Here is a 27,526-nt window from a genome sequence, read left to right as displayed (position 1 = left end):
CAATGACATAATCAACATAAATGAAATCAGCATGGCAGCTGGCCCGTGGGAAGCATTCAGTAAATGATAGCTGCTATCATTATCACCATTTTTCATTTACAGTCATTTCTGAACTCTTAGCTCATCATGCCAACACTGCACACAGAGGCTGGTTTCCCTTCTCCTGACTCTGCAAAGGAGACTGATTTCTTCTGAGTAGCCCTGTTAATGAGGCAGAATAAAACTCAAATGCCAGGGAAGGCCAGTATTTTTGCAAGTTTGGTTTGGGATTACATGTAACAGCACAGTAGAAAATCTTCAGACTAGGAGCCATCTGTACTCACCTTGGGGCCCATAGGTATAGCCCAGCTTTGGGACCTAAGACTGTTTCACAGTGAGTTGGTCTTGATTATCTCATTATATCTCCCCCACTTCCCTGAACTCCTGAAGAGTCTGTTCTCTACCTCTGGCCCCCAAACTTCCCTAGTTTTCAATATACCAGCTTTGCCCGGATCAGCTTCCAACCAGCCATGATTTCTAACCATGCCTAATTTAATAGCACATTTGCTGTCTTTGCTCCCCTTGATCTTCTGCCAGTTCCTGTACTGGGTATTCACAGCCATTTGCTTTCTCTTCTCCAGTTGCTGGAATGTTGAGCCCTTTTAAATACTCAGTAAACAACTGACTTGAGTCCTCTACCAATTCACCTAACTCAGCTGGCTTCCAACAGCTACTACTTATTGAGTACTACTCCTTCTGTGCTAGACACTATGCCAAGCATTTTCTTTCTAATATTCACAACAACCATGAGGTAAGAATTAGTATCCCTTCTACATGTAGAAACTGAGGCTTAAAGAGGTTAAATGATTCCCTAAATAACGGTCACCATCCAGTAAGTGCTAGAAAAAGAATTCAAATGCCAGCCTGATTACCAGGCCCAGTAAGCTTTTCACTCATCTCTTGAAAACTGTGTAAGATCGATTTCCTCATCTCTTCTGCTCTCTTTAAGCCATCATCTTTACCCACAGCACCTGCACTTTTTGGAGGACAATCACATCAATTTCCTGGGAAGACAGACCAAACTTTTTAATGACTACTCTCAACACCATGTAAAAATTGGGGGGTAATTTCATCACTTCTCTCCTACCTTAGAAATTAGACCCCATTTAGGATTTACCAATGGCCTTCTAACTGCCTAACCCTTTTTCTAGTTTTCATTCTTCTAGCTCTTTCTGTAGCAATGGATATTGTTTGCCCATTGCTCCCAGTACCCACTCCACCCTTCCTTCCTTGGTTATGGGACTTTTAGACAGGTTCACAGCCACCTAGACTAAAGACAATTACTTCCCACCTCCTTTGTAGCTAGGTGTAACCACATGACCAAGTTCTGGCCAGTGGGTTATAAGTGAAAGTGGCATGTGTAACTTGTGGGAACTATCTTTAAAGTGACATTCTCCTCTTTCTTCCTTCCCATACTGATGGCTTGAACTTGGATAGCCATCTTGAACTATGAGATGGCAGAAGGGAGACTGGGTCCTTAATGGTCATAAACTGCCATTAAGCCCAGTGATCCCACTCTGGACTTCTATCTTGTTCAAACCACAGTTATTCAGGGTTTTCTGTCACATTGAGCCTTGGCTCCTAAGATATTGCGTTATCCCAGTTATCTTCCTACATTTCTTTCCCCTTGTGCCTCTAAATATAAGCTCTACTCTTTTAAAAAAAAAAAATTACTATTATTTTAGAGACAGGGTCTCACTCTGTCACCCAGGCTGGAGTTCAGGAGGCTCAACCACCTGGGCTCAAGCAGTCCTTCCACCTCAGCCTCCAAGCAGCTAGGACTACAGGTGCACACCACCACACCCAGCTAATTTTTAAAAATTTTTTATTTTCGTAGAGGCAAGATCTCACTATGTTGCCCAGGCTAAGTGCTGTTTTGGAACTCTTCAATCTCTCTCGTCTCTCAGCAAAGGATTCTTTTATTCTTTTTTTTTTTTTTTTTTTTTGAGACGGAGTTTTGCTCTGTCACTCAGGCTGGAGTGCAGTGGCTTGATCTTGGTTCACTGCAACCTCTGCTTCCCAGGTTCAAATGATTCTCATGCCTCAGCTTCCCAAGTAACTGGGATTATACACATGTGCCACCATACCCAGTAAATTTTTGTATTTTTAGAAGAGATGGGGTTTCACCATGTTGGCCAGGCTGGTCTTGAACTCTTGGCCTCAAGTGATCCACCCATCTCACCTTCCCAAAGTGCTGGGATTACAGGCAAGACCCACCGTACCCGGCCTGGATTCTCTTTTATGTTAAGAATCACCTCAACTTGGATGATTCCTAAATCCATATTTCTAATCTTCACATCTCTCATCAGACTCATATTTCCAAGTGTTTATGAAGTATCTTTACTTGGATGTTCTCTGGTACCTAAAACACCTCAAACATAACACATTTGAAACCGGACTTAACATCTTCCCTCAAACATGCCCCTCCCCTCGATTCTCTATTCCTGTTAGTCGTACATTATTTTCTCAATTAACCAAGCTCAAACCTCGGAATCATCCTGAAATTCCTCTCCTGATTCCTATACATTTTGTTCCATGGTCCTGTTAATTCTGCTTCTTCTATACCTCTCCCACTCATACCTCCCTTCGTATAACTTCCTACTCTCCCTCTAGTCTGGGCTCCAATTACCTTAGAGAGACTCTGTGAAGTCTCTTGACTTTAGGGCTTTCCCGCCTCCAGTCTCTCCCAATCTAAGCAATCTAAGAGTCCACAATTATATATTTCTGAAGTGTGGCTCCTATCCTGTCACCCAATTTAAAAAGCCTCAACAACACTGTATTGTCTTGGGAATAAACAGTGACGCTGGAGATCCAATGCTCTATGACAAGTTCCCTTTGTTCCAGCCAAATCGGATTACTCTTACCATTCTCCAGACATGTTCTCTATATCTCCTCCCATCATCTCACTGTTGTCTGTGCTACTCCTCCTGCCTGAAATGCTCTCTCCTTATCAGGTATAATTCTATCTAGGTATAACTCTATCAGGTATAACTCTATCTAGGGGTTCAGCTCAACTGCGATTTCGTTAATAAAGCCATCCAAGATCTCTTACACTGATATAATTTATCCCTCTTTTGGACACCAAAATTACTTTTGTACCACTTTCATATGAATTTAACATATTCTGTCGTCTTTCAGTTATTTTACATATGTCTCATGTATATAAATGCATAACATATATGTATATAAACGGCTGTCAATACATCTGGTGGAGGAAAATTTAGAAGCACAGTTCATAAGGCTTGGACTTGTTCTACAATGGAAAGAAAATTAAACTATTCCAACTCAGAAATATAAATTAATAAGAAGACAGTTATACAGCAGGACTTTGGGCAGGAGCTCCTCTAACGCAAGAAGATGAGAAAAGTAAAGTGCAGTGGCTTGTGCCTGTGACCCCAGCTACATGGGAGGTTGAGGTGGGATTGCTTGAGGCCAGGAGTTCGAGACTAGCCTGGACAATACAGTGAGAACCCATCTCTAAAAAATTTTTTTAGCTGGGCATGGTGGCACATGCCTTTAGTCTAGCTATTCAGGAGGCTAAGGCAGGAGGGAGGATTGCTTGAGCCCAGGAGCTGGAGACTGCAGGGAGCTATGACCACACCACTGCACTCCAACCTAGCAATGGAGCAAGACCCCTGTCTATTTAAAAAAAAAAAAGATGGTGAGAGAAGAGGAAGCTGCTGAAGATAAGGCTTAATTGTCAAACTGTCTCATTTATATGTCTTCCCTTTGGAAAAAGCATCCAAACATACTCCTGGGTATTTACTTTGAAAATCTAGCCTGGACTTCTTGGTAAAGATGATACATCGAACACAGGTACCTATTTTCTCTTCGTCCTGAAATCTCATTAAACCAACAGTAAAAGTGGGACTACAGTTGGAAGCACACTGAGAAAACAATCCAAAACTGGCACAGGAAAAGCCAAGACTTATACTCTAGAGTTCCCCAATAGCTAAGGAATTGGTACTCTGATGTAGGAGTAAAGGGAGAAGCTAAAAACCATTTCCTCCCCTTTGGAAGGATTAAGGTCTTCATACTGATGCATGAACTGTGCACAGACTCAAATGCGTAGCTCTCAGCAATACTGACTTAATCTCAAAAACTTCTGAAGTGTAGCTGCACGCCAAAAAGTCCACATATATCACTGTCTTCAGATAATCATTCATCACTGTCCTCTGTTAAGTACCACTTTACCTGGACCCAAGCACTATTAGTGGATGCTAAAGCACCACAGAAAACACGATGGCTTTTAGAGCTCTTGGCTACATTCCCATTTGCTATCAAACCTGGAAAGTTGTCCACTATTTCTCTGAGTGGTAATATGTCCAGAACATCCAGCGAGCAAAGAATTAAACATGAAGGAGAAATGAATGACTATGCTATACAAAACAGGAGTCACTGTTCTTGGTTATGCTTGCCCTGTATGATAATTTCAGAAGACTTTTTCTACATTTGAAATAATTTAACAGGAATACCCAATTAAATAAAACTACCATAAAATCACATGGGCCTCGAGTCTTTTTGGAGGATGGGCTTTCAAATTCACAGATCTATTAAGGCTTTCCACTTCTGTCAGCTTTTGTCATTTCTATAGGCACGAATGGCATTTCTTGGTGGGAAAATTACTCACTGTGAAGGACTGTCCCGCATAGTATAGGATGCTTAGCATTCCTGATCCCCAGGGGAAAAATGCCAGCAGCAACCCCACCTTAACCAGTCATTGTGACGGACCAAAACTCTCCCAAAACAATTCTAAACGCTCCCAGGGGATGGCAGCAACTCTGATTAACCACATAAAATTTATTCCTATAAATCATCTTATTATTAATTTTTAAAATCTCTTAATTTGACATTATATATTCTTTTTTGTCTTTTTTTCTACTCTTTTTTGTGGAGAACAGGTTCTCACTATATTGCCCAGGCAGGTCTCAAACTCCTGGGCTCAAGCTGTCCTCCTGTCTCTGCGTCCCTAAGAGCTGGGATTACAGGTGTGAGCTACTGTGCCTGGCTATATTATTTTTTGAAGTTTTAATTTTAAAAACTTTTTAAAATTTTAATTTTTGTGGGTATATACTAGGGTACATGAGATTTCTTTTGCTTTTTTTTTTTTTCATTTGTTTGTTTTTTGAGACAGAGTCTCGTTCTTTCGCTGGAGCTCTCGGCTCACTGCAAGCTCCGCCTCCTGGTTTCACGCCGTTCTCCTGCCTCAGCCTCCTGAGTAGCTGGGACCACAGGTGCCGCCACCACGCCCGGCTAATTTTTTGTATTTTTAGTGGAGACGGGGTTTCACTGTGTTAGCCAGGATGGTTTCGATCGCCTGACCTCATGATCTGCCCGACTCAGCCTCTCGAAGTGCTGGGATTACAGGCATGAACCACCCGCACCCTGTCGAGATGTTTTGATACAGGCATACAATGAGGAATAATTACATCATGGAGAGTGAGGCATTCATCCTCTCAAGCATTTATCCTTTGTGTTACAAACAATCCAATTATACTCTTTTAGTTATTTAAAAATGTACAATTAAGAATGTTCTTTTTCTTTTTTTTTTGAGACAGAGTCTCAAAAAAGAGGCGCCTCCTGGGTTCAAGTGATTATCAGCCTCAGCCTCCTGAGTAGCTGGGATTACAGGTGTGTGATATCACGCCTGGCTAATTCTTGTATATATATATTTTTGAGATGGAGTCTCGCTGTCACCAAGGCTAGAGTGCAGTAGCGTGATCTTGGCTCACTGCAACCTCCGCCTCCCAGGTTCAAGCGATTCTCCTGCCTCAGCCTCCTGAGTAGCTGTGACTACAGGCGCGTACCACCACACCCGGCTAAATTTCTGTATGTTTAGTAGAGACAGGGTTTCACTGTGTTAGCCAGGATGGTCTCCATCTCTTGTCCTTGTGATCCACCTGCCTCGGCCTCCCAAAGTGCTGGGATTACAGGCATGAGCCACCACGCCTGGCCAAATTCTTGTATTTTTAGTAGAAGCGGGGTTTCACCATGTTGGCCAGGCTGGTCTCAAACTCCTGACCTCAAGTGATCCACCCACCCTGGGCTCCCAAAGTGCTGGGAATACAGGCATGAGCCACTGTGCCGGGCCAAGAATATTCTTTATAGCATCCTCACGTGTAGTGGTTTTTTTTTTCTTTCTTGATCAAAATTGTCAGAAATCTTTAAAAAAATACAAATTCATTTTAATGATCAAGTCTCTCTTTTTAGTTTCTTCTACTTTTCTTTCTTTCACTAAGGTGTAGCACACATAACATAAAGTATGAGAAATATACTATCTGCTTTTATCTCAATAATTCCCTAACGATCTCTTATTACTGTCTGCTACTTTCTTTTGGTTACATTTTAATCTTTCTTGTTGTTTAACAAATGAATTTAAGAATATAAACTTTCCTCTGAGCACTACTTTGGCCAAATATTACAGGTATTTAAACAAAGTGTTTCTACTACCACTAATTTCTATGTAGAAAAATAGAATAAAATAGGCAACTCACAGATTAAACACAAAATGCTAATCAATAAGGTAAGTTGCTCAGTTCCAATGACAAATAGCACCTTTTTTGCTTATCATGGTGGAAAACATTAAAGACTGATAATACACCACATTGGTGAAGGTATGAAGAGCGTATTTCTCTTCACCATTAAGGGAGGGCAATTTAGCTCCACCCATTAGATCTAGACATGCACCTACACTCTGACCTGCTAATTCTACTTTCTATCAGTCTTTTTTAGAGACATACTCTTACACGTATTTAAGAACACATGCACAGAATGTCCACAGAAGCGTAATTTATAACAGAAATCCTGGCGACAACTTCAACACCCATGAACTGGAGAAGGAAAAAATGAGTTATGGGGTATTTAGCTAGATTTTAAGAACTAAGATAAAATTGTATCTGTGCTCTATAGACAAGGCAAATACAAAATGCAAGTTCACAAAAAGTTTGTAAAATACAATCCCATTTTAGCTTAAATACAAAGAATTTCACATAGTCACTTTTGTATAAAGATAACAAATGGTCTGAATCATATATACCACACTTTCTTTTTGAACTCTGTGGTTAGGTTAGGATGGTATTATTTTGCTATTAAAAGCCAGTTACTTCAGTTTTTTTTTTTTTGCAGATATGGGGTCTCACTATGTTGCCAGGCTGGTCTTGAAACCCTGGCTTCAAGCAAGCCTCCTGCCTTGGCCTCCCAAAGTACAGGGATTACAGGTGTGAGCCACCATGCCCAGCCTACCACATTTTCAAACGATGGTCACCTCTAGCAACTGTGAGTAACAGGGAGGTGAGAAGAACCTTAGCATTTTATTTATATTCATTTCTGTATTGCTGGAATGTTTTTTTTTCTTCCTCAGTAAGCACATACTAATAAGATAATATAAAAATGTAAATTTTAAAAATTAAAAAAATTTATTTTAGAGATGGGGGTCTTGCTATGTTGTCCTGGCTGGTCTCCAACTTCTGGACTCAAGTCCACCTGCCTCGGCCTCCCAAAGTGCTGGGATTACAAGAGTGAGCCACCGTACCCAGCCTAAAAATGTAATTTTAAAAATTTCCCACCCCACCCCTCACACATTGTAGTTTTTTGAATTATACTAAGGCAGGGTTAAAAGCTCTGGTAGTCTCACTAACATGGCCTTTTGAAAACTGATCAATTAATTCATAAAAGCTGCATAAGACAAGACATTAAAGAAAATGCAGAAAAGATTCAGTAATACCTACAACATGGTCTGCTGATGTGCCTCACTTATATCAACATTAGCAGGCACTCCTTCTAGGCTAGCTTTTCCTGCCAGGCTGCCAGGATAGACAAGGCTTCTGAGAAACTAGCAGAGCCCATTTTTATATTCACTGTCTCAGCTATTTTGTCTGAAAGCTCTTTGAGTGATCTAAGCAGCAAGCCGTGAGGCAGGCGCATCCCACAGCCTGTGGTTCAATTAAATCTGCTTCTATACCACCTACTCACAACACTTATCCCAATATAGAAGAGTTGGAAGAAACCAAAGCATAGGAGGACCAGATGTGTAGCCAAAACTCCTAATTGTTAGTTCCTTCCTTAACCTAATGATCTCTTTATAAGGGGATACAAAATCCCTTTCAAGCACACTTGGTAGCTAAGGACACCAGCCCCACTTATGAAGTTAGTCTAACCTTCCACTCTTCTTTCTTCCAAAGGTTGAGTCAATTATCTTGTAGTGGTTCCAGATGAAACCTTTGAAAGAAAGAAAGAATTGGAATCTCCCTCCTCCATGATGCTAAAAATTATTTCTTCACTAAGAACCATTTTCAAACAGAGCATTAATTAATTGCTTGTTTTTTAAGGGTTAGTTTATTAAGTGTAATTTATTATCAATTTTATTATCAAATGACTAGAGAGGGCATTGGTGCCCTCTTCACCTTTTCTAAATGTTTTAATTAAAAATCTACCAGTATGGCCAGGGTTGGTGGCTCACGCCTGCAATTCCAGCACTTTTGGAGGCTGAGGCGGGCAGATCACCTGAGGTCTGGAGTTCGAGATCAGCCTGGCCAACGTGGCGAAATGCCATCTCTGCTAAAAATCAAAATTTAGCCAGACATGGTGGTGGATGCCTGTAATCCCCTCTACACGAGAGGGTGAGGCAGGAGAATCACTTGAACCTGGGAGGTGGAGGTTGCAGTGAGCCAAGGTCATGGCACTGCACTCCAGCCTGGGTGACAGAGCAAGACTCTGTCTCCAAAAAAAAAAAAAAAAAAATCTACCAATATGATTGGAAGGCTCAATATAGTTATCAATTTTTCACTATCAATATAGATTCAATATAAACCCAATCAAAATCCCAGCTGTACTTTTTGTAGAAATCAACAAGCTGTGCACATTGACTAAGAACTAGGTGGTGGGGTGGGGAAGAAATCAATAAACTGATTCTAAATGGGAAAGACAATGGAACTAGAATGTCTAAAGCAATTCTGGAAAAAGTAACAAAGTTGCAAAGACAATTCAATAGAGAAAGGAAGGTCTTTTTCAACAAATCATGCAGAAACAATTGGATAGCCATTTGTAAAACAATGAAACTTGATCCATACCTCACACCATATATAAAAATTAACTCATAATTGATCATAGACTTAAATGTAAAACCTAAAGCTGTAAAATTTCTAGCAAAAAAACATACAAAAGATTGGTGGCTGAGCACGGTGGCTCATGCCTGTAATCCCAGCACTTTGGGAGGCTGAGGTGGGCAGATCATGAGGTCAAGAGATCGAGACCATCCTGGCCAACATGGTGAAATCTCGTCTCTACTAAAAATACAAAAATTAGCTGGGCGTGGTGGTGCGTGCCTGTAGTCTCAGCTACTTGGGAGGATGAGGCAAGAGAACTGCTTGAGCCCACGAAGTGGAGGTTGCAGTGAGCTGTGATTGGGCCACTACACTCCAGCCTGGTGACAGAGAGAGAGAGACTCCATCTCAAAAAAAAAAAAAAAAAAAAAAAAAAAAAAAAAAAAAAAAAGATTGGTGACCTTATCCATATTTTAAAAAAGGATACATTGAACTTTATCAAAATTTAGAGTCACTTCTCTTCAAAACACACTGTTAAGGGAACAAAAAGACAAGTCACAGATGGGGAGAAAATCATGTATCTAATGAAGAATTTGTATGTAAAATATATAAAGAATTCACAACTCAATAATAAGAAAACAATCTAATGTTTTTAAATGAGCAAAAATTTGATAGACATTTAATTAGATATTAAGGATGGTGACTAATCACATTAATTGATGCTCAACATCATTAGATATTAGGAAAATGCAAATTAAATCCAGAATGAACTAACATTGCATATCTATTAGAATGGCTAAAATTTTAAAAACCTGACAATATTAAGTGCTAGGGATGATATATATAGCAAGTAGATGTACATCAAATCTCATACACTTCTGACAGGAATGCAAAATGGTATAATCACTCTGGAAAATAGTTTGGCAGTTTCTTATAGAGTTAAACATATTATATATTTCACGTGAAGTTAAACATCTATTGCTGGGATACTCAGCAATCCCATTCATAGGTATATATCTAAGTGAAATGAAAACTTCTGTTCACATAAAAACCTGTAAGTGAATGTTTATAATGATTTTATTTATAATTGTCAAAAACTGTAAATGACCCAAATATCCTTCAGCCAGGGAAAGGATAAACTGAGGTATATCCATACAATGGGATAATAGCAACGAAAAGGAACAAATTATTGATATATGTGATGACACGGATGAATTTCAAATGTATTAGCTAAGTGAAAGGGGCCAGGCTCAAAAGGCTACAGATTGTATGATTCCATTTATATGACATTCTGGAAAAGGCAAAACTATTGGGACAGACATTAGAGCAGTGGTTGTCAGAAATAAGGGAAAGGAGTGGGGTTGACTACAAAAGAACACGGGAAAATTTGGGGGATGAAACTGTTCTATATTTTTATTGTGATGGCAGTTATACAACTCCATCTGTCAAAATTCACAGAACTATACACAAAAAAGGATAAATTTTACTGTATCTAAATTACAACTTTTTTTAAAAGCTCCAAACGGAAACCATAAAATACAAAACAAAAAAAATCACTATGAAAATGACCACAATGTCTGCATGCAAGAGAAAACCTTTTAAATAGGACCATTAAAAATAAAGTCTACAATGTCATACGCATATGCACACGTTCTCTTTGCCACCCTCTAAGCACTGACAGATCTAAGCAAAGGGCATTTCAAAGGAAACCATCTCATCCTCTGTTCTTACCTGAACCATGGAATGTCTTAGGGTTGAAAGAAGGTACGCATACCCCATGAAGGCCCTAATACCTGCAAGCTGTAGAGAGCTGGGAAAGGTCACTAGAGTTCCTTCAAACTGCAGTGGGAACTGCATTGCCCCTTATTCTTCCTTAGAACAGGAGTTGACACAAATTCCCCAGCAGTGCACACTCACCTCTGTCGTGACTGCACTTACATCGACGGGCTGGATCTCAGTACTGCAGCGCTCACTCCCTTACAGAGGAAACTGAATTTTGCAGAGGCAATGAAAGTAGGCCAAGGCGACAGAGCACTCTAGTTACAGGGTGGCAGCCAATCACGGGCCCCTCCCCAGGAGTGTCTCACTCTGAGGTCAGGACTCAAAAGCAGAGTCTGTGCCGTCAGCCTGAACCCAAAGGGACTGACTTGTTGAGCTTGTTTTTCCACAGCATTAACTTGAGGGTTTATGATTTAAGACCCCAAATCAATCTCTGCCATGGGGCTGGTGGTCTCTCCTCCCACAGTTTGCACCTAGTCTGACTTAACCTTCTCCTTGCTTCGCATGCTGAATGTGGCCGTGGCAGCCAACTCCAACCTAGAGCATATAGGTCACGTATTGGAAATGAAAAGCCATAATGTACCCACCATCCCAGACCGTCGTGAAACCCAACCACCACAACCCAAAGAATATCATAGTTACAACATCGTCCCCTTCCACTCAGGATCACACACTTTAAAAATCCCTTTGGAGTTGGTTCTGCCAGGAGTTGTGGGGAACGTACCTTTTGTTTTTCCATCCACCGACACCATTTTCTTTGTCTCTGCTGTTAACAACAGTTCATAAGGGTGTTCGTCTTCTTCCTGGGCTGCACTCCCATGAATTCTAGGTTTCATGGACAGAACCTAAGGGAGAGAAACATCCAGTATATTTTGTGCATGTGGCTAATATCAAGACAGGAGTGTTGAACATATTCGATTATTGGCTCTTTTTTCATTTAAGAAGAAGAAATGTGGAAAAGAGAAGGTGAATAATTCAAGTGTCACATAGAATCACAACTGCATTTCTGGATATATACCTGTATCTCTAATCTGAATGGCCTTTGACTAGAATATACCCATTTCTGAGGATCACCTGAGCCTGGAAGTTTGAGGCTGCAGTGAACCAGGATTGTGCCACAGAACTCCAGCCTGGGTGATAGAACAAGATACTGTCTCTAAGCAAAAACGAAAACAAAAACAAAACCAAAAAAACAAAAAACTCCCCTTTCTTTGATTTTAGTCTTCAAAAAGTGCAAATAAAATCCAAGATCCTTCCTTTCTTGCATCTCCCATGCCTACGGTGTTCTGCAGGATCTCTTTTCTGAGGCTAATACTTGCCAAGCAGCTCTTAGCCATGCTCCATTGTGAAGGAAGACCTCTTCCTCCTTGTTTCTTTTCTAATATGCACATATACTATCCAAAGACTGGAATCCTTCCCACCTCCTCAAGAGGAAACCAAAATGACTTCCAATTGACCCTCAACACTTAATGTTTACTAGAAACAAACCTGTCTGTAAGTTCATCTTTATTTTTGTGAGCCTTTCTTCAGAGGTCCTGAGGGTTATAGGGAAGGATATCCCTATAACCTATATAAGAAATCCAAAACTGGATTTCTATAACCTTTATGATAATACAATTTTAAATTGCTTCCACCAATCTCTGCTCTGAAGAGTCAAGTGGCCAGAAAGTTTGAATTTCATTGAGGAGGAAAAAGCAGCTGTCTACTGAGAAATCCCTAATCCAGGCAGTCAAGTATCTCTGATGAAATAACAGAACCAAAGCTGGCTCCTACACCTGGCAACTGTAAGGCTTTGACCAGCTGAGGGCCTGATGGCCACAGCTAGTCTTGGTACCACAGTAGCCACGCTTTCCCTTGAATCAAGCTGTAGACACCACAATTAGTGCTACAGCCACTCTGGGAGAAAGAATGGATATCCTTGCTTTAGAGGATAATTCTGGCCCAGCTGTCCTAAGAATCCAATCTGTTTCACAGGCAAAATAAGAAGAAAAATAAGAATAAGCTAGTGTTAAGACAAATCCTACTTATTAGAACAGCAAACCAAGGCTCAAGATCTCCTCTTGATCAGTTTGGCTCGGACAAGTAATGTATTACAAACAAGGGGATGAGGGGTGGGGAATTCCCAATTCCATCTAATAAATAATGCTGCCCTACAAATGTGATTCCTTGACAAACACAGAAACTTCCTTCCATACTGACATGTCCCTCAGCCCACTGGAAAGGCATCAGGTTGGTGGTTCATCAGGTTTTTGCTTCTCAAGGCATAGCTCACTGTGTTATGGGCCTAATGAGACAACAAGGACTCTAACAGCCTCAGACTAAATGAGAAACTGCAGCTCCCGTTTGTTAACAAGGCTGCCACTCTAAAGGCAAAAGGACTGTCTCCTTCCAAAATTCTGCTAAGCACTGCAGAAACCTCCACTTATAGCAAGCTATCTGGAAGCTAAAAGCTATTTCATTACAATGAGCCATTTACTCATATTACTTATTCCTTTGCCTCTTCATAGGAACACAATTAAAGGAACAAAGAGGGGCCATTAAGCAGTTCACACTGTGTCAACTTAATACCACAGGCAGTACAGACAGGATTTGTGTTCTGCAGGTTTACGCACCTACAGCTATCACTTACACAGAGCCCTGGAAATCTGATTGAGTGTTCCACACACGGGAAGAGCTCTCATATAGCCTCAGGCACGCTTCCTTCAGAGGGAGGTAATTGACAGCCTGGATGTCCAGCCTATAATATCCTTTCTTCTCATGCAGGAGAGGGCTGATGACTTCCATGTGGAAAATCAGGCCCACCGGACCTGCTTTCTCTCTGTGCCTAGTTCTTGTGCAGGACAAATAGAGGCAGAGAACCATCAAATGCCAGAGCTGGAAGGGATCCTAACCATCACAGTAACAGCCAGAGAGCACCTGGTTCTGCTCTTTCATTTGTAGATGACAAACCTGGTTCCCAGAGAGGTCCAGGGACTTGTCCAAGGTTATACAGAAAGCTCACAACAGAGTTATGGCCATAAAAGTCAACTCTCCTGATTCTGGACCAGTTTGGCCTCATTTTCCCTCAACTTTCATTTTTTTCTTCATCCAATTGCTCATACCCAGACGACAAGCAGAGTGATCTTTTCTTCTTGGTGCTAGCTTCTACCAGCTATGGGATTAAAAATCCTCACAATAAAGCAATAAACTGCTTTTCTTTGAGCCTTCCTAGCTCCCACTCCAGAAGCCCTATGTCATAGTCAATATGGCAATAACTGATTTTCAACAGAAAGGATTCTGCTCTTTACTAAATTACTCCTTAATCTTTTTTTTTCCTTTCCTCCAGGACTGGCAATAAATCAAAGCCAAATACACACACACACACACACACACACGTATACACATATATATACATATATAATATATACATTTTTTTTTGCTATGTGGAAAGCAACATTTCTGCTGCAGAGCAAAGCTATGAGCAGTCACCACCTAACTGTGACCAATGGAATGTCCAGTTGGGGTTGGGAGCCTTCTGGGAAGAGCTACTCCAGCAGCTGCAGCTTCCATGAATACTTAGCACATCTGAGCACAGAGAAGACTACAGCCAGTCCTGATGCAGCTGGCAGCACCTTCTATGGGCAAAAACATCTATACAGCATGTGTATGTGCGTGAGTATATGTGTCTAATGTTTATAAGCCAGTTTCATGATCAGGTCATTAACCTGATAAGCACTCCTACGGCTAGGTATACTCTGGCTTCCCCTAAAGGCTTCTATGAGTCATCTGACAATGACCAGGCTTAGGAATAGGAATACAAATATTGGGGCAGATTGCTTGCCAAAGACAAAAGCCTAAGTTTGATGAAGTCAGTGTCTCCTGAGATATGATAGGGTCTAGGGTATTTAAGCTTTAACAGTATAAGGAAAAAAGGTGAAAGACAACAGAGTCCAAAAAATATACATAATTGTACACTTTGAAGAAGACCATTCACACTACATTCAAACTACAACATATGAACAAAATCTGCCTGGATCATATGCAGGTCATATCACCTCTATATTCAGGTACCTATAATCACCAGTAAATTAGCAAATTCAGTGTTTCACCATCTTCCAAATACTGACTATGCTGGTCCAACTGATCCAGAATTCCAGGCTATTCAGAAACAAGTTTCAGAAAATGTATCTCAGCCGGGCACAGTGGCTCATGCCTGTAATCCCAGCAATTTGGGAGGCCGAGGCAGGCGGATCACAAGGTCAGGAGATCGAGACCATCCTGGCTAACACGGTAAAACCCCATCTCTACTAAAAATACAAAAAATTAGCCGGGCGTGGTGATGGGCGCCTGTAGTCCCAGCGACTCGAGAGGCTGAGGCAGGAGAATGGAGTGAACCCAGGAGGCAGAGCTTGCAGTCAACTGAGATCACGCCACTGCACTCCAGCCTGGGTGACAGAGTGAGACTCTGTCTAAAAAATATATGTGTGTGTGTGTGTGTGTGTGTGTGTGTGTGTGTGTGTGTGTGTGTGTATGTGTGTGTATATATATATCTCAAACTCTCCCGTCTAGGAGAGTAATATGAAGATTCCTCCTTCTCTCTTCCAGCCACCACTTCTAGACACTGTGTTACTGCCACATTGTATGCTTTAGAAAACCTTGGGAGAATAGAAAATTCTGGATATAATCCAGTGTTTCTTTAAGAGCCTTGCCCAAGCATTATGAATTTTAACTCAAGTCCTTGTTAACGAGGGGCAGAAGGCATTTACAGAGACCCAGCCCCAACTGAATATGCTCCATATTATTAGGCTTCTCCTTGTTAAAAAAATAAATAAATAAATAAATAAATAAGGGGGGGGGTAATGAGACAAACTTCTATTTATATAAAAGTATGGAAGGATTTACTGCATGCACTTGGATCTACTAGAAATGTGTTATTATCCAGAGGTGGTAATAACAGGCTGCAAATCTAGAAACCCTTAGATGAGACATTATAATAAGCATTTTGTAATTCAAGGAAAGAATTAAGGACAGAATTTGTACCTAGCATAGAAATCTTCCCCTATCTCCAACACTGACTTTTACATAAAAGGGCTTCCTTGTATTTACACATTTTGTTAAACTAAAGCCATATCTCTGGTTCCATGTGTTTATACTGAATAAAAGAACCTGCCATGGTCTGTGGCAATACCGTAAAAAAATCATTAACTCTAACTTCTAGGGATAAAGTGATGAGAGTAATTAACTATTTTATATTAGCTGATTTTTAAATTAGAGAATAGGGCATTGAATGAGCTACAAAATGACTATTAAAATTATATAATATTTTCAATAAATATTCCATAGATATATTCTCCTAATGGCAGGAAGTGTTAGCAGAGCGTTTTTAAGACGAAAGATTAAGGACAACACAATTTTTTCACACTTCTTTTTTTTTTTTTTTTTTTTGAGACGGAGTCTTGCTCTGTCACCCAGGCTGGAGTGCTGTGGCCGGATCTCAGCTCACTGCAAGCTCCGCCTCCCGGGTTCACGCCATTCTCCTGTCTCAGCCTCCCGGGTAGCTGGGACTACAGGCGCCGCCACGTCGCCCGGCTAGTTTTTTGTAGTTTTTAGTAGAGACGGGGTTTCACCGTGTTAGCCAGGATGGTCTCGATCTCCTGACCTCGTGATCCGCCCGTCTCGGCCTCCCAAAGTGCTGGGATTACAGGCTTGAGCCACCGCGCCCGGCCTTTTTCACACTTCTAAGTGATTGAGTTATTTGCCTCATGATAACATTTCCTTTTCAAAAGGGTAGACTACTCTTTTCAAATAAACTTCTTGGATCTTCCAGCCCTGGCCACCCCACATAATTCCTATGTCTTTTCTAATTGAGTCTTCATGGCTCAATTCATGTTTGTCCTGGTGTAGAGTCTTCATGTGAAATGAACAGGAAAAAATACAAAAACAGGAATAAGATGTTTGGGGCAGAAGCGCTAAAGCTTGCTAATGAGGCACAGTCTAGGGAACAGTGATTAAAGGGAAGCTCTACATCTTGTATCAAAAGACAAGAGGCTTAAAAGCAAAAAGTGAGACTGTTCAGCTTATTGGAGCCAGGAGAAAATGTACATTTTACTTTCCATATGGTATGGTATGCGAGCGCTATATTAAAATTCTTTGTGAGTTTGAAAGGTCTTATTCCAGATTACTAGTACACATAATACAAATTTATAATCCAAAGAGTTGATGAGATGAGAAAGCAAAGTCTTTTAAAGTACACATCGATGCCCTTTTCAACAAACTCAAATTTCAGCAATGGGAATAAACCCACAACCCTCTACCTCAGAAGCTGTCAAGGGAAAATACTTCTTATGAATGCGGTCTTCTTCCTCTTCATCCGGCGGTGGTTTTGCCGGAGGTGGTGGACGTTCCCTCTGAAGAAGAGAAAAAAATAAATATTTTGCTATCTCTTTTATCAAGTATCTAATTTTTTGGTTTGCCCTCATCTTAGCCCTTGGAAATGAAAAAGAATAATGTACGGAACTCCCTTGAGACACTAAAGTCAAGATTTAGTCTCTGAACAGATGGAGAACTCTGTGCACACATACACAATTCAATTAGCATGCTTTACAGTTTTCGAAGTCTGTGGCAGAGATCATAAACACCTCTTTCATATCCTAGACCACAGTGAGAAATGCCAGTACTGAAAACACATAACTGCCTTGTTAGAAAATGTCCTTCATAATACTGATACATAAAACTTTACCTTAGGAAAATCAGTGGCTCACTTTTCAGTCTACTCTAGAAAGAGGAAACACTGGATCAAAAGAAATCAACCTGTGAAATTTGTTCTAAAGAATCAAAGTTGGCCGGGCGCGGTGGCTCAAGCCTGTAATCCCAGCACTTTGGGAGGCCGAGACGGGCGGATCACGAGGTCAGGAGATCGAGACCATCCTGGCTAACCTGGTGAAACCCCATCTCTGCTAAAAAATACAAAAAACTAGCTGGGCGTGGTGGCGGGCGCCTGTAGTCCCCGCTACTCGGGAGGCTGAGGCAGGAGAACGGTGTGAACCCGGGAGGCGGAGCTTGCAGTGAGCCAAGATCCGGCCACTGCACTCCAGTTTGGGCAACAGAACGAGACTCTGTCTCAAAAAAAAAAAAAAAAAAAAAGAATCAAAGTTATTGAGGAAGTAATGAGGAAAGTAATCAAGGATAAAAACGTTAATTCCTGTTGAAACGTTAATGCTCTGATACTGGTCTATTCCCATTTATTAGCAAAAAGCTCAAACTGTTCTCTTATCCTTGGTTGCCTCCTTCAATATAAGTATTATATGAAACTCTATTTCATCTAAACCCATTTAAAAAAATTGTTTTCCTTTTGAGACGGAGTCTCACTCTGTTGCCCAGGCTGGAGTGCAGTGGCGCTATCTCGGCTCACTGCAAGCTCCGCCTCTGGGTTCACGCCATTCTCCTGCCTTAGCCTCCCGAGTAGCTGGGACTACAGGCGCTGGCCACCACGCCCAGCTAGTTTTTTGTATTTTTAGTACAGACAGGGTTTCACTGTGTTACCCAGCATGGTCTTGATTTCCTGACCTCGTGATCTGCCCGCTCGCCTTGGCCTCCCAAAGTGCTGGGATTACAGGCGTGAGCCACTGTGCCCAGCCCATCTAAACCCATTTTTAAAAGGAAAAGAAGCTTTTTCTTTAAGGGCCATATAGTGAATATTTTAGGCTTTGCAGTCAACTCTGGCATTATAATGCAAAAGTAGCCACAGATGATATGTAAATGAACGAGTGTGGCTGTGCTCCAATAAAACTTTATTTACAAAAACAGACACCTGTGGACTGTAGTTTGCCAACCCCTGCTCTAGAATAAGAAAGTCACTGAAGAGGTGACACAGGATAAGTTAGATCATGGGTAAACAATTTCAGGAATACACAGGACGATCCTGATGAAGGAAAACTGAAAGCTGAAGAGATATTTACCATTGTACAGGCAGGGCCTTTAGCACTGTTTATATTCCAAAGCCCTGGTCATGCTTGACAATCAGTGTTCCTACTAAAGGGAGTGGGGGACCCAAAACCAGAGCTGTCCTGCAGGCTCATTCCCTGGCTTGTAGGTTTGTTTACTGTGTTGTTAAAACAGGGGTATTTCAGAAAGTCAAAGCAGAGAATGCTGAGTTATGCGAGAGCCCAAGCAAAATCTGCATGGAAAGATGTTTCTCATGTTTTAGGAGCTACCCGCATTAGCATTTTGGCATCCATAATCTCTCTCTTAAAATAGGCTTCACTGCTCAGTATTCTATCTTGATAAGTCGGTCATTCACATAGACCCTGGAACCAGATGGATGCCCAATGGCAATGACTTCAAAACAAGTCTGTATGTTCAAGCCAAACAAAGCTATTTATATCAGATGTCCCACTAAGTCCCACTTTCCCCACCCTTCTTTGCTCCAGAAGTGCAGGAACCTGGTCCCACTGTCACCTTTTAAGGAAGGGAACAGCAAAAGGAGCAGGCCTGTATCCATCACCAGTTAACTAACCTTGGGACACCAAGTAACTGAGGGGAAAAAACAAAAAGGAAACACAACAACAAAAAGAACTCATCCTAGAAGCCTTCCTAATGCTAAAAAGGCCTAGGAAGAACAATATGGAAGCCTTTTGTGGAAGAAACAACCACCAGGGACACGGGAAGGAAACAGAAATACCTGTGTCTCTTTCTTTCTAAGGTGAAAACTTTGGAGTAGGGCCTAGAAGTACAGTGGTGATTTACACATACCATTCATTGTGCTTACCAAGAGGTAAACAGGCCCTTTGCCATAGTTAATTACCAAGGGCCCGGAAGACAGCACAGCCACAACATACACAAGTAAAAATGGCAAAGCATCCACCCATTTCTGCTTAGGACCACAGGGGGGAGAGCAGGAGGCAACCAGGAGAGCAGGAGGGAACAAAGAGACCAGTGGAAATCAATCACAGGAACTCATTCTCAGCTTTCTTCAGTAACCCTGAGCGGCTTCTTGCAAAGACTCCAGCGCCCCCTAATGGGCATCACCTATAAGTACCAATTAAAACACCACCTCCCTCCAAACCTGGATTTTCTTTCTTCAGTTGTGCCTAAAAGCAAAATAAGTGAAAAAACTAGCTGTCTATAGAAGCGCTATACTGGTGGTGCTCGGCACATGTACTTGCTTTCACCACTCACAAGGAGTTTTGTCACAGTCCTTGATAACACCCACTCTGGTGGACTACCACTAGACTGCGGGCCTTTCCAAGATCCATACTAAAATGCTGTTTCAGGGCACAGCAAGGAGTCTAACGAAAAAGAGCATTCTAAGAATCATAAGGCCATTCCCAAGGCACACCTGCAAGAAACAAGAGTTACCTGCAGCCAAAAGATCATTAAAATGGTCACAAGCCAGATTCAGACCAAAAGGGAAAGGCCAGCCCCTCCAACAGGAAGAAATAACATAGGCCTGAAAATATGTCTCTAGATGGGCTTAGCACTAGGATCTCATTAAAGCAATGGTCAGTTTAGCTAATGGGCAGTGCTCAAAACCTGAAATTGTTGTGCCTGGAGTGCAGGAAGGTCAGTGGGACCAGTGTATTCAGGCCTACACTCCCAACATAACCCTAGGGGAGAAGCCAGGGGTAAGCTATCTCAGGAACAATGTACAAGACTAGAAGTAAAAGCAGGTACAGACTGTCTGACCTGCGATGATACAATGTTCCAACCTTATCATCGAGGGAAAGCAATACGCATTCAGTAGAAACTGTCCTTCCAAGTACTCACACAACCATTCTGTTTTTCGCTTTCAGTGCAGTATTCAATAAATGACATAAGCTATTCAACACTTTATTATAAAACAGCCTTTGTGTTAAATGATTTTTGCCCAATTGTAGGCTCATGTAAGTATTCTGAGCACATTTAACCTAGGCTAGGCTGAGCTATGGTGTTTGGTAGGTGTATTACCTGTGTTTTTGACTTATGAGATTTTCAACTTACGATGGTTTTATCAGGATATAATCCCATCGTAAGTCAAGGAGCATCTGTACTAGAGAAAGAAACAGAAAGATGGGAAAGTGGACCTTGAGAAGGGAAAATTCAGAGTTGTTCTCATCCTATTATCTCAATGGCTGGAGGCATTATAATTAGATAAAATAGAAATGTCACATACTAATAAATACGTTAAGCCCTGCTACAACACTGCTGAATCTAGAACCTGCCCAAATTAGAACCTGGCCTGTTAGATTCTCCAAATGGAGAATCCTTTCAGGGTAAGTGGATGGTGAGCATATGCTCAGGACAGATAGGAACTCATGTCAGTGAGCTTCTTTCACCATAAGTTTCTGCTTTTCAGAGAGAAAACAGACAATATACAGCAAATATTCCAAAGACAGAAGCAACACTAAGGCTAAATAGAAATAAAATGTTTTAATTCGCTCTAAGGCCAATGAAGTCACGTAAAGATGCAAGCTGGTTATACTGAAAATTAAATTGGAAAAAATAAAACTCTACCTCAGTGTGATCTGTATAGTTTTAGTACACTCAGCAAGAGAGACCCAGCAGAGCCCCAAGAAGAAGAGGAGAACAAGTGGGCTCCAGGCCTCGGAAACATGAGCTGGCACCAGGGATCATACTTCCTTTCCCTGTGCCCCATCACCTCACGGGCCAGCCTGCCAACACAGCCCCCAGGAGGTGCAGGCCCTGGGTCACATACAGGCCTCACTCCAGCAGGTTTCACTCCTGCTGCCTCAGCCTCCTTGTTCGTGGAGTCTCGGTCAGACGATCGCCCGCTGGCCATGCTGTCCAACGAATGGCAGGAGACAGCATTATATAGAGCTTCGTAGGGACCCTCTTCTTCAGCATTTGTGTCAAAATCGACAATCAGTTCAGTCACTGCTTTCTCCACGTCACCTGAGAGGATGATGGAGGGCAAGAGAGTCACTAAAGGGGATCTGAATCTCAGGTTCCAACCAGTGCAGCAACCCAAAGCCTCTTTAGTTACCCGCGCTCACAAACACTAACTCAGAGCAAGAAAATGATTACTTTGTTCCATGGACAAGAATACGTATAGTTTCAGCTGTTCTTTATGCCCTGAGATCTAAACAGATTTTTCCCTAATTCAGTATGAAAAACCATTGACATCTATAAGGGATACTCCCAAGACCTTTATAAAGTCCCAAAATACCTCAATACCATAATGACATTAACCCATAAAATATAGCAAGGTGTAACTGAAAAACTTAAGTTACCCTTTACATTCTTTAATAAAAGCCTCCACATGCTCAAACAAAATAGAGGATGGCAAAGGCTTTCTGAGCTCTTAGCCTGGCCTGTTAGATAATTATCAGCCTCGGAGCACCTGCAATCCAAACGTGTGACTCTGCAAAGTTACCAACTGTTAGAGCCCAGGCAACTCTGGGTTGCCTGTAAATAATCAAAACTATAAATGTAAAATCCTTGAAGAGGTTAGTGAACTACTAATCCCCTTACTAGCAGATTATGAAGTCAAGAAAAAGAGTGCATGTGGGAGGAAGACAAGGACTCCACAGTACAGAGAGCTGGGCACCCTTTAGCGCTTATCTCCCTACACCCCTCTGGGAAATCCCTTTCCCTTTTTTCACTTTTAGCTTTGTTCTGTTTTTCTAGCCTTCTTTATTGTGATCTATATTTGGGGAAAGGTATCAGTCTTTATTCTATCTTTGTATTCATCATATTAAGGACCCAAAAGTTTGCTAAATGCATCTGAAAAGGTGGATCCTGACTACTGACAGTTAGGCTGGACTCCCTAAGCTCCCATCCAGACCACATTTGTTGCTCATATGTTATATTATCAAAATCTGCCATGTACCCACCTACCAATCAGATGATACTCATTAAATATTGGCCAGGCACAGTGGCTCATGCCTGTAATCCCAGCACTTTGGGAAGTTGAGGCAGACAAATCACGAGGTCAGGAGTTCAAGACCAGCCTGGCCAACACGGTGAAACCCTGTCTCTACTCAAAATGCAAAAAAATTAGCTGGGCATAGTGGTAGGTGCCCATAATCCCAGCTACTCAGGAGGCTGAGGCAGGAGAATCACTTGAACCCAGGAGGCAGAGGTTGCAGTGAGCTGAGATCGCGCCACTGCACTCCAGCCTGGGCGACAGAGTGAGACTCTGTCTCAGAAAAAAAAAAAAAAAAAAAAAAGAAATTATTACTAGTCAACTATGCACAAGGCACTACATTGTGATTATGTGTTAGAAAAAGAAGGTTTCACTGATACTTGAGTTCATCTTGAGATGATCCTCCCTACTACACATCCCTGAATAGATCTCATAGAGCCAACTGGAAAAGTAGAGGCTAAAATAAAGTAGGAAAGAAGAGGCCCACAGTCAAAAGCATAAACTATGTCGAATAAAACTTCATATAGTAGTTGGCAAAAAATGAACTGAATATAAACTTACTAAGTACTCACAACCCCCCAAAAGTATTATTTAAATTAAGATTTTTCCATTCTGCCCATGAATGTTCATCTCTTTCCAAGCTGAGCACCCCTTTACTGACAGGGGAGAGTTGCCTTACCCTGAGACTTCTGTGATACAGAGTCCATACTGGAGATGGGAGGTGGCTGGGGTGGGGGGGTCTTATCTACTTCTTTTGCACTTCTTTTTCCAGTCATGTGATCTACATGGCAAGATTTAAAAAAAAACTGCTGCACCAAATACAAATGCCTTGGTTCAATTCGTGTGTCCCCTGGTCACCCAGACAGGGAGAAAGGAGGATACCTTCAATTAATGCTGCTATCTGCTGGCTCTTTTGAGAAGGCAGTTCCCGAACAGTGTCTAGGGCAGTCAGTCCACGGTTATCTTTTATGTTGACGTCAATTCCTAGAAAGGCACACCAGGTGGACCAGGGGAGTAAGCGTTTTCAAGCCAGCCTTCAAGAGGTCAAATTTTAGGAAATTTAAGGCTGTCAGCAGTATGGCCAACATTTTTCATCCAAAGCTATTTAATCCAGCTATTCAAGAATAGTTTACACACTTGTACTCAACCAGTGGAGATACACGTACATTGAGTTCAAACACGGCCAGCAAAACTCCCCCTAGGGGATGAAGGGGGAAACAATCCCAACCCTGGCATGCTGTGTAGACAAGAGCGCTGCCGACCTCTCACCTGCGGCCAGCAGGATTTGCACCACATCGGTCTTGCCAAACAAAGCAGCCTCATGCAAAGCACTGCCCATCTCCGTCTGGAAAGCAAACAAGAGCGCAGAGCAGGATGTCATCAGAACAGTTTGGTGCGGCTTCACATGACAAAGGGGACACAGACAAGAAAGGACACAAAATAAAACAAACCACACAAAGCCCTCTGTCATTATCTTTCCAGCTTTTCTTGTGTGGATTCTAAAACCATGATTGTGGCCCATATACCAAGGCCATGTCTGTGCCACCAGCAGGCCACATGTGAATAACTGAACAGTTACTCTTAGAGCCATCTACTGGTGAAATGCCTCAGAACTCTACCTTCCTGGGTGGAAGGAGTAATGAGAAGAAAAGTACAAGAGAAACACCTTCACTTCAAATGTGGTTTGGTCAACACAAAACCTAAGGAATCATTCATTTGAATGCGAGAGGCTAACAAAGAAAGGAAATGTGGCATTTCTTGCTGGCAATGTCAAGCTGATGAGACTTTGGAGGCGCTAAATGGTGGCAGTGGGAACACACGGATAGGAAGATAATGAAACTTTTCTGGTTTTGAGAGCCAGTCCATAAGCACATCTTTTCAGGGTTTAATGACTACAGATTACCCCCTGAAAAGAAACAAAAAAATAATAGACTTGCTTGAGGAGTTCATTTGTTTTTGAAGTGTCACATTAAAATGAGTCAGCAAAAGGAAGCATTTGAAACATGATGTGAAACGTGCTAAGTAAAGAGCACAGCCCAGCAGCATGGTCCTTGTGCCTTCTGCAAAATGACTGAGTCTCTTGAGATTGGAGGAGCCCCCACCCGCCCCGCTACCTGGTAGTTGCTGTCCATGCCAGCATCGAGGAGGACCTGGACCACGGCTTTGTGGCCATTCCTTGCTGCCAAGTGCAGAGGGGTGTGCTTCTTAGTGTTGCAGCTCAAGAGGTTGGGGTGTGCATTAAGGAGCATTTTCACCACCTCCAGTCGCCCGTACAGTGCTGCCAGGTCCAAAGGGGTCTCAAATTTGTTGTTGCGCATGGTGGGGTCCGTCAGCTCCTCTAAGAGCACCTTCACCACCTCTGTGTGGCCATACTGTGCTGCACAATGCAGGGCCGTCTCGTTGTCATTGTTCTAAAGAGTTAACAAGCAGATCACATCAGAAAGGTGACTGGCAGACGGGCACCTGACCAGGACAACCACACGTAAAACCACTGAAATTTAAATGAGAAAAATAGCAGCGATACTTGGGGGCTAATAAAAGTTGGAATCCAGGCATATTCCCCCACAAACAAGACTGACTGGTCTAATCAGCGACACCTTCCTCCAGTGACTGTGAGAAGGAAGAAGTCATCTCTTAAACACTGGCAATCCCCTGTGTGCCATGAAGGAAGGGTCTCCAGGTTGTAAGGAGAGTGAACAAGAAAATGTGGCAGGCATTTGGTAGAAGCCCTGGCAAGATGAATACCAGTATCATCACTGCTATTATTTCAGTTTAAACTTCAAATGGTTTTACAATTTGTATGTATTCAACCCTTTGGTTCTGATTCTGGATTTGTCAACCATCCATTACCTTACACATAAGCTTTTTAATAAAAGTTTTTCATCTGCATAGCTTCTTGCATGCAAATCAATCAGCCAACAGTGAAAGTAACAGAGCAGACTAAAAATCGCCCAAGGTATCAGCCAAAAGCCATTTCCAGGGAAAGGGGGCACTCGGGCTTAGTCACAGAGAAATAGGGGACCCTGACGCTGCACTGTGCTTACTCCAGGAGCCTGCACCAAGCAACGCATGCAGTATCTACTTCATTAAAATGGCAGCCAGCACAGGAAGATGCTTCTTATGTAAGAAAGAGGCAAACGCTGGCATGTTGTGTGTGAGAGGTGCAAAATATTCAGATGTAATATTGCTATCAATTCACGCTCACAACCCACGGTCCTCTAATGCCAATTTTGTTTCAAACTAAAGACAGAATTTGGGATAAAATGGGAGAATTGTGTGCTTTATCAACCATCAGAAGCAAAATATTAGTCATTCCAATTATGCTCTTTTACTACTGACAATGTCTAATTAGAGCAGAAATAAAGTAAGTCCCATGACCTCTCCTTTTTGAGAAGCACTGATGAAAATAATTCTCCCACAAGATTTTGAGATTCCTAAATTTATCCAGGAGGCTTCTGCTACTTTTGGGAAAGAAAGCTTAAGAGGGGCTTTGTCAGTCAAGTCAATATTGTGCACCTTTCAGTGGTCAAAAGGTCGAAAGTAAATGTTTCTGCAATTGCTTTAATTCTATTCATAACACTAAAAGTAATGGATTAGGAGTTACCCAAACATGCATATGCAATTCCATCTGCTTTTGATCTGGCATTTGACTGCATCATTTTTTCCAACTATACCAAGTATACCAGAAAGATCCACAGCTGCTGGGAGCAAGCCCCCAAAAGGTGAGGACGATGGCAAAGAAAAATTTTTACATGAAATAAGGACAGAAAAAGTAGTAGCAGGACACATGCAAAGATAAATGCACACAAATAAACAGAGGATGCAGAGGAAGCTGCACTGAGCTCAAAACACAACTCAAGGAGAGCAGCTGCTGGGAAAGTGCCGACAGCCTTCACTGACCAAAGGATACAGCCAGCCTGCCAGCCACAGCCTCCTATAATATGACTGGGCCCTAAGGGGCAAATTCCATGTAACCTAAAAGTCTGGAGGAAGGGGAAACGCTGGGCAGAAAGCAAGTCTTTGAGGTCCTCCCTGTGCCAAACAAAGCTTTTAGGATACCCATTTGGAAGGCCTATTTCCTATTAAGCTATGGCATGAGTTTCCTAGGCAAACTTAGAGCTGTCCCTTCAGTTTCTCTCTTTTTTAACCCAACATTTCTCTGGTTGATTATCACTTTCTCTTGATGAACCAACACCATTAACAAAAACTCATAGGATCTTTCTATGGAGTAATTCTGGGGCAGAGTAGTAACCCAAAGAAGTTTAAAAGGATTCTCCAGGTTGTACATCTCAAGATGAGTGTGATAGAGCCATGAAAGTCAGCTTATTCATATTAAAACTCCAGTCCAGAAAAACTATTTACTCTGAAGCAAATACTACTGTCTCTTTTAGATCCAAGTTGTCTCCCAAGAAACAGAATAAATTGTCCTTGGTTTTATAAAAAGTACGCCATTAGGGCTAAAGAACTGTAAAAGTCTAAACCATCCAGCAAAGAAAAAAAAAAACTTCTCTATTTCTTCTTTGCCAGAATGAAAGCAGCTCTCACAAAGCTGCCCTGCTAAAGGCAAGGTCATAATCACTACTGGCAAATTTCCTGCCTCATGTTAAAAATACATCTCTGCAGAAAGTTACACTCATAGTCACAGTACAGGGAGCATCTTACTTAGGTTTCAGTCATGCCAGACATGGTCTGGTAACTATAATACCCAAGTTTCTTATATCTATGGTGATCACATCCATCACTGACACAAGCCATCACAATATGCTCTTATTACTGTAGGCTTTTTGAGCCTGACAATCATCAGGGCAAGAACTATCAGTGACTC

At 41.8% G+C, this 27,526-nt stretch overlaps 1 protein-coding gene across 7 annotated transcripts in view; it reads right to left on the bottom strand.

Moving 5' to 3' along the window:
* ANKS1A (ankyrin repeat and sterile alpha motif domain containing 1A) overlaps window positions 1-27,526 on the bottom strand; it is a 201,027-nt gene that overhangs the window by 82,276 nt on the left and 91,225 nt on the right. For all 7 annotated transcript variants that reach the window (XM_010389623.2, XM_010389622.2, XM_010389619.2 and 4 more), the window contains 7 exons: window positions 24,816-25,112; window positions 23,971-24,046; window positions 23,584-23,685; window positions 23,381-23,482; window positions 21,532-21,728; window positions 17,153-17,245; window positions 11,584-11,704 (listed from right to left, as the gene is read on the bottom strand). In XM_010389623.2, the coding sequence (XP_010387925.1) occupies window positions 11,584-11,704; window positions 17,153-17,245; window positions 21,532-21,728; window positions 23,381-23,482; window positions 23,584-23,685; window positions 23,971-24,046; window positions 24,816-25,112 (988 nt within the window). The remainder of the gene's footprint in view (window positions 1-11,583; window positions 11,705-17,152; window positions 17,246-21,531; window positions 21,729-23,380; window positions 23,483-23,583; window positions 23,686-23,970; window positions 24,047-24,815; window positions 25,113-27,526) is intronic.

This window comes from Rhinopithecus roxellana, chromosome 4, assembly GCF_007565055.1.
Source record: "Rhinopithecus roxellana isolate Shanxi Qingling chromosome 4, ASM756505v1, whole genome shotgun sequence".
In the NCBI taxonomy this organism is placed as follows: domain Eukaryota; kingdom Metazoa; phylum Chordata; class Mammalia; order Primates; family Cercopithecidae; genus Rhinopithecus; species Rhinopithecus roxellana.
Note: the sequence above shows the minus strand (reverse complement) of the source record. Positions and strands in the feature narration are given on the sequence as shown.